Below are 8,012 nucleotides of genomic sequence, written 5' to 3' on the forward strand. Positions count from 1 at the left end.
ATTTTAAATTTTAATTTGTATTCAACACAAGTGGTTCTTCTTGGTTTGTTGATATCAATATTATTTACTAAAGTGTTATTTAGTTTCAAAGCACCGCTTTCCTTTGTTCTGTCATCAGCATTCAGCGCCATTGTTGGCTGTTTTGACATCTCTTGCTTTGAGCCTGTGCAGATTAAAAGCGAGCGGTTTTAATTCATGTCCAGCTGTTATTTTTTTCCAATCTGATATGTTTTAACCTCTGCAGTCTTGACTCTTTGGATCCATCTCTAATTGAAACTGTAACTTACACAGAAGGATTACACAGTACTAGAATTCCCCTGTGCATTTTGAATTTTATCAACTTCACATTTGTAGCAATACTGGAGATGGCAAATATTATCTCCAGTAAGATCACTTTTTCTTCCTCCAAGATAGAGAATTTTGAAAGTTTTCCCCACAACACTGATACTTAATATCAAATGACATTTTAAATGAACGTCTTGCATTAAATAACCAACGTTAACTGATGCCTTTAATTTATTGACTTCGAGTTATCAAAATAACTATCTTTCAATTTAGATGTTGCAAAATAATTTTAGATAGCAACACCTGTATTTGTCTTCTATGTTGGCAGTCTATTGAAGATTTGCTATTTCTGGTCCTAAAATCTGGAAGAAAACTTTACAATTGACCCAAGTGTTAAATTCATTAAGCACCTCTTGATGTGATAGTACAAGTGTAGAACTGTTTAGCTTATAAATAAATGCTAACCCAAGTAATAGGGTCAGTACCAGCTAATCAGTGCAATGTGTGATGTAATACAAAATTTTTAAAATTATGATGCCTTTGGTTCAAACTTGTGCAACATTAGGAAATGTATTGATTTTCCTACTGCAGTATGTTGCTTATTTAAATAGCTACTCTGTATATGAACTGAGGTGTGGTTTTCAGAGAGAAAATGCCTTTTTTTTCTTCCTTTTGAGGTAAACAAGAGCACCGGAGAACTTCTATAGAGGCGGAAATTGAGCCACGTCCTATTCTACAGATCCCAGTTAAGGAAGACTTGTTTGGCTGTATTCCGTTTGTTTCTGAAACAGGTTAGTCTGATCCTTCTAAAGATTTTATAAAGTTTATGTTCATGGCTACTTTGAACTTCAGTAAAAATTCTATGTGGAACAATGTTGGTTAATCACTTGAGATATGGAGACAGCCAAATCAAAGCAGTCTCCCCAAATCTGTATTTGTAAAACCTTAGAATTAAAACCATCAAAGACCATCAAATTTGACCCCAGTGGTTCCCAATCGGACATTTTGACTAACCAACCTCAATGATTTGTGGCTAATCGATTCTAGACACGTAGTTTGTAGCTCAAACAAAAGACTTAATAATTTGTTAACAAAACAGTAACTTTAGCAGAACAAAATTAAACAACAACGTAATCTAATTAATGTCTGTGATTTAAATCCAATAACCTTTGTCTCACAAAAGACAGACACAAAAAGGGGATAACTGCTAGCAAGGTTACTTAAGCAGTTTTCAAGATATATTGTTCCACAGGCATATACAATTGTTTCTTGGTTGATTGTCTGAAGACATTGATCAGTGATACCTTTCAGTTCAAGCTTAAATCATTCTTATAATTAAGTTTCTATTCTTTGAATTTCCAGTAGCGGACAATGGGAGGTTAGGCAAGGAATTTCACATTGTCAAGCTGTAGCATCAACAGCTAAACCCCTCCTGGAAACTCCTCGATTCAAAACTTACAGCTTCCCTCTTTGTTTGACCATCATGTTCCCTCCCATATATGCTGGTACTAATTCCCAGGTACTGACCTCGTTAATGGCCAAACATTTGCCGTCTGGTTAAACACGCTGCTTTGCCTGCTGTCAGAGATTCTGTAGAACCATTTGATCAAGAACCGACCTGCAGTTAACTTTCAGACTTGGCCTCTCAAACAAACAACAGCTTATTTGTTGCTTTTTTAACAAGCTGCAGCCTGCAGTCTAAAGGTCATCTTTCAGCTCACAGTTTACAGCTCCAAACTAAAATTGATAAGAATAAAATAAAAATAATTAAAAAATCATTGAGGGTTCTAACATCACATGGTAAATTAGTGTTTTTTTTCCTTGACTATGAAAGTGATGGAATGATTTAACAGAATTTTCATTCAATGATTGCAATCCTTAATATTCAGTTTAATCCTGTGTGTGTGTGTGTGTGTGTGTGTGTGTGTGTGTGTGTGTGTGTGTGTGTGTGTACCTAGTTAGGACTTGGCTTTATCCACTGGCACCGTAACATTATCTGGTCCATCCCTCCTAAATTCATTCTTTTGAATTACTATTTTGCTTGGATCCTCTAGTGTACATAAGGGGACATTCTGAACCTCAAACTAATTTTCCTCTGTTTATTGGCATCTACTTAGCTGTTTTCTATTCACAATGGACAGATTTCGGTGCTTCAAACGATATTGAATTTTGAAAAGCACTTCTTTTAATATTTTAAAAAGTTTCCCAGGTTCTAAGACAACCTTAACTGAACATACAATGAAAATTTAGATACAAAAGTCATTGTTGACACATTCTTATCAAATGTTATTTTTACATCAGTATCAGTTTACCAAAGCCCCTCATGGGCAGATTAACTCTTGACGCATATCCTTCCCCATCATTCTGAAGAACCATGCAGTATTCATTAGTTAATTATATTATTTCCTCAGTTGTATAGATAGAATCCCTACAGTGTGGAAACAGGCCCTATGACCCAACAAGTCCACACTGAACCTCAGAGCATCCCACCCAGACCCATCCCCCTATAACCCACCTAATCTGCACATCCCTAAACACTACAGGCAATTTAGCATGGCCAACCCACCTAGCCTACACATCTTTGGACTCTGGGAGGAAACCAGAGCTCCCAGAGGAAACCCACACAGACTCGGGGAGATTGGGCAAACTCCACACAGACAGTTGCCTGAGGGTGGAATTGAATCCAGGTTCCTGGTGCTGTGAGGCAGCAGTGCAAACCTCTGAGCCACTGTGTCACTCCAGATTTATGCACAGACCTCAAAGGTTTGGCACAGCCTCTCTAATCACCAACCTGCCCAACCCCTCATCACTGTACCCTCACCCTCAAGCCATCTAATCACAGCCTCTTATTTTGCACTAGAATGGTGCTTTTTCACAAGAGGCAATAATCTCAAAGCATGTAAATAATTGTGAACGAGGCAAATGCTCACCATTGGATTGGTTTCTAACCCAGGGGAAGGAGTGAATGGATCCACCAGCTTCTATCTCCCAAAAGTATTTATATCTTGCTGAAAAGAAATACATGTTGTTGAAGTGCTTCCTCTTCTGCTCATCAGGACAAATGCAAGAATGCCAAATTTCAAATGATCACAATTTATTTGACAGGGTAAAACAATACTGATTGGTTGGCAAGTTAACACTGATTGACCAATGTATTAAAAACCGAAAGAACTATGGATGCTGTAGATCAGGGACAAAAACAGAAGTTGCTGGAAAAGCTCAGCAGGTCTGGCAGCATTTGTGAAGTTAATGTTTCGGGTCCAGTGACCCTTCCTCAGAACAACCAACGTCCCTGAACAAGTTGATTAAAGCTTTCTAGGTAGCCTACAGTTTACCGTTGCTTTTTCTATGGCAATAACTCAGCTCTTCACACACTTCCTAGTTTATATAATTGCCCTTGAATTTATTGTCACGTACCGAAAAACAGTGAAAATCTTTGTTTACAAATGGTACAGGCAGATCATAGCAGGTAAAGCATGTACAGATCAAAAAGACTCAGACAGAGGCATACAGGTTACGAGGATCGAAGCATTCTTCCTTCTTCCAGTTCAAGTTTGCTTCTTCTGTGTGGCGCTGCACCACTGTTGGTGTGGAATGATGCAGCAGTTTTCAAATGCAGATGATGTTAGAATTTGCAAATAAATCTGAATAAGCCACTATTAGTACAGTACAGATCTCTGGAGCAATTGCAGTCTAGGTCCTTACCATGCCATATGAAACACAGGACAAAAATTGAATTTCCTTACAAAGGATCGTGGTTGAGAATTTCAGTATTCATGCAGATTTCCTAGAGCTAATTTTAGAAATGTCAATTTAAAGGTTGAAATTACTCTTGAAAGCTTCCAGAAGTGGCAAAAGTGCTTGCAAGTATTCTGATATGGTTCCTAAAACTGCAGCTTACTTCTGGGTGAGTAGATATCTTGGATATTATTGGGAAAAGATCTTTTAAGGCTCATGGATAAAATATCAATTAGTTCAAGACATCTAAATAGGAAGTGTGGTGTGGGTTGCAATAAACCTGCACCTTTCATATTTACCCCATATCCCAAAGCTCCTCAACCTGACCATAGATTATTGATAACAAGCTTGGCCTGCTGTGTTCATCCAGCTCTACACCTTGTTATCTTGGATTCTCCAGCATCTGCAGTTCCTTTTATCTCTCTAGATTATTGATAGTGGTGAAAATTTGAACATGGACCAGAACTGAGTTCTGAGAAATAGAACAGTATCATTCTTAGACACAGAAGGATGTGCTTGTTTACTTCACCTTGTGCTAATATTGTTTCTGCTTCTCATGCTGAGAGAGAGCATCTTCAGATGCAAGATCATATTTCTGATTTTCGTCAATCTATTTCAGTTCATTGCTTTCAATCAACATTTAGTTGAATATTGACAAGATTTTTGCATAAAATGATCTTCAAACAGATTTTAATATGTTTTTGTCTTACTGTTAATTGCTTCCTGATCTTGTTCTTGGGGGACACGAGTGAAGGGGAATGCTTTCAGTTCCTTGTAATTTCAAAGGAAATAAACGCTTAAGCAGGTGGTGTATCTCTAAATTCAGTAGAATAGAAGCACATTGAAACAGACTGAGGGAAATTCACCTATAATGGTAACCCTCGTAAAAAACATGTGGCAAATAGCTTTGGACTGACAGTATGTTTCCAATTTAAATATAGCTCCAAATTACTTGCCCAACTGTTACTGCTGATAAATCAGCAAAAGGCATGTAATTACAAGTTACAAGAAATTCATCAATTTTAATCTGTTGTCTGGAAAAAGAACATTTAAAAAAAAGTTATTTTATTTTTAAAGATTTGATTAAAGATTCTCTTGTGTTCCACTATTAGAGATTAGGAGTTGTATTTAGAAATGTGTACATGATTGAAATTTGTAGTAATCTTTGTGCATTTGCAAGAGATATTAAAATACATATTTTATAGTGACTTACACAGATTTACATTTACATTTTCAAACTGCTATCAAATGGATTAATAGTTTTTCAGACCATGTTTAGTTTAAGATCATAATTTGCATGTTTGTAAGGTAATGTTTTAGTTCCTATATTTTTGAAATAGTTTTATTGACAGCTTGCTGGGCACGGTTATCAAGAGGTTACTGTGTGATTGCGTAGGTGAACACTTTGTTAACTGTTTCTGATAATGAGGAACTTGTTGGAAATAGAATGTAGCATTTAGAGTGTATGTTCTTTTGTTACTGTAAAACAAGATCATTAACATGTCCAAACAGGGTGATTTTTTTTAAAATTTGTGACAAATCTCTGGGCTGGTGAGACTTAAACCTGCACCTTCTGGCCCAGAGGTAGGGACAGTATTTACTGTCACAAGACCCTACAATCTTCATTTAATTTGAGCTACCCGTAAGTTGCGGTAGGCTCAGAGATAACGGATGTCACTTGGCTCAATAATGAAGCAAATAGACATCCTGGCGCTGACGACCAGGAATCCCCTGTCAACCCTTCTGTTCTAATTTAATTGGAAAAGGTTTAATCAGGAAACTGATGCAGGCCCTCAGTTGCGATTATATGATTCCCACTACAAAAGCTTACATAACATCCAGCCCTGGAATTAGGCTTGAAGCCACAGTCTTATTTAAGTTTAGGATATACTTCTTTGAGTCTAAGGTAGTAAGTGGGCATTGCAACTTTATATAAGATGACAATGTTGCCATCAGCCTCACTATAGCTTGGACGACATTATCCATTGAATAGTGTCTGCAGTCTAAATGTGGTATGTGTACAGGAGCCTGTTGACGTACCTTGTCCTGTAGAATTTCCTGCCATCGAACTCAAAATTTGCATAAAAATTAATTTTCTCAAACATCTGCCATTATATTTGTCAGTGTCGTTGCCTCACGATTTGTAAAGTTGTGTACTCTGGTTTCATTCTAGAGTCTTTGCTAGCCATAAGTTGACCGTTCACCAGTAACACTTGGGAAAAAAAATCTATGCATTACTGCATTGCAGTTGGTAGAACTTGCTTATGCACAATTTATGAATAAATTGGCGGACCTCCTTTCCTATTTTAAAACAGTGGCTACACTTCCAAAGTACTTTAATTGGGTGGCAAAGCACTTTGGGACAGTCAGTGGTCATAAAAGATATTATATAATTACAGGTTTGTTCTTTCTATTCTCATTCTATAAGTCTGCATATTTGAAATTCGCTGTCATTAACTTCTGTCTTGATGGCAAGACTGGAGGGGACTAGGTGTTAATTTGGAGCATTGTGGCAGTCACCTGGAACAAATGGTTAGCAGAAGCCCATTTGATTCTTGACAACTGCAGCTATATTGGAGATTTAATGGTCACAAGGTTCATATGGACCAGTCTGAAGTGCAGGATGTGCCAGACAATAGATATGTTCTAATATATTGTACTTGTAAGAGGACCACATTACTTTACTTAGTATTTCCAAATCTACAGAAGAATTGTGGATATTGACATATGGCAGCTCATTGCTACATAAAAAGCCTCATTCAAAACAGTAAATATTAAGATTGTGGTTTTTACAAACTGGTCTTAATTAGATTTTTTATTCTATTGATGAACTTGGAAAGCAGAATATGTACATTTTGTAAAGGATGTTGGAAGTTTATTACAAAGAAGCTAAAACAATTCTACCCAATTTTTTTGTTATAGATAGGCTCTTGATTAGTAAGAGGATTGACGGTATGGGAGAAGGCAGGAAAATGGAGTTGAGAAACATTGGCCATGATCAAATGGCAGAGTAAACTCAGGTTAATGTGCTCCTATATCTTACAATCTTGTGGTCTTTTTTCAGTGAACTTTGTATTCCATTTAAAAAACTAGCTGAATGACCTCCTTACACTTGTACAAAAATGTTGGACATTTACAACTGACTAGACTGAATATTTGAAGAAAGAAATCAGCTTTTAAGTTGATGGCCTTTCAGTTCTGATGCAAGGTCATGTAAGCTGACAGTTGGCTGTTTCTCTACCTCTGCCCAACCACACAAAAAATTCATATTGGTGGAGGTGATGACCTAATGGCATTATTGCTGGACTGAGACCCAACTAATATTCTGGGGACCCGGGTTTGAATCTCGCCCAGCAGATAGTGGAATTTGATTTAAAGATCTAGTGATGACCATGAAACCATTGTCTATTGTCAGGAAAAACCCAAATGGTTATTAATGTCCTTCGTGGAAGGAAACTGCAATCCTTATTTTGTCTGGCCTTCATGTGAGCCCAGACCCCACAGCGATATGTTTGACTTTTAAATTGCATTCTGGGATGGACAATAAATGTTGGCCAGAAATGCCCTCACCCATGAGTGAATTAAAAATATAACTGATTTTGTTTCAGACTTCCACCATCCACTTAATTCGCTGTTATAGTTGTTGTAGTTTTGCTTGTCCAGTACAATGTGTTTAATTGAGAGTGCTTCCTTGAAGGACATTTTTTTTCAATTACAGTGTGGAACTGGAGGAACACAGCGGGTCAGACAATGCAAGGGGAGCGGGAAAGTTAACGTTTTGGGTTTATACCCTTCATGAGGGCTCTGAAATGTGTATACCTGAAACTTTGACTTCCCTGTTCCTCTAAAGCTGTCTGACCTGCTGTGTTCCTCCAGCTCCACATGTATTGACACTAACTCCAGCATTTGCAGTTCTTGCTTGTTCTGACGTTTTTTTACATTGTGAGTTTTAAAAATTGATGCGGATGTCCTGTTAAATTGCTCTCTAT

The 8,012-nt window shown here is 37.3% G+C and overlaps 1 protein-coding gene across 3 annotated transcripts in view; it reads left to right on the forward strand.

Moving 5' to 3' along the window:
* bmp2k (BMP2 inducible kinase) overlaps positions 1-8,012 on the forward strand; it is a 133,684-nt gene that overhangs the window by 118,940 nt on the left and 6,732 nt on the right. For all 3 annotated transcript variants that reach the window (XM_048562755.2, XM_048562666.2, XM_048562843.2), the window contains one exon: positions 963-1,076. In XM_048562755.2, coding sequence (XP_048418712.1) covers positions 963-1,076 — 114 coding nt within the window. The remainder of the gene's footprint in view (positions 1-962; positions 1,077-8,012) is intronic.

This window comes from Stegostoma tigrinum, chromosome 1 (assembly GCF_030684315.1).
Source record: "Stegostoma tigrinum isolate sSteTig4 chromosome 1, sSteTig4.hap1, whole genome shotgun sequence".
Lineage (NCBI taxonomy): Eukaryota > Metazoa > Chordata > Chondrichthyes > Orectolobiformes > Stegostomatidae > Stegostoma > Stegostoma tigrinum.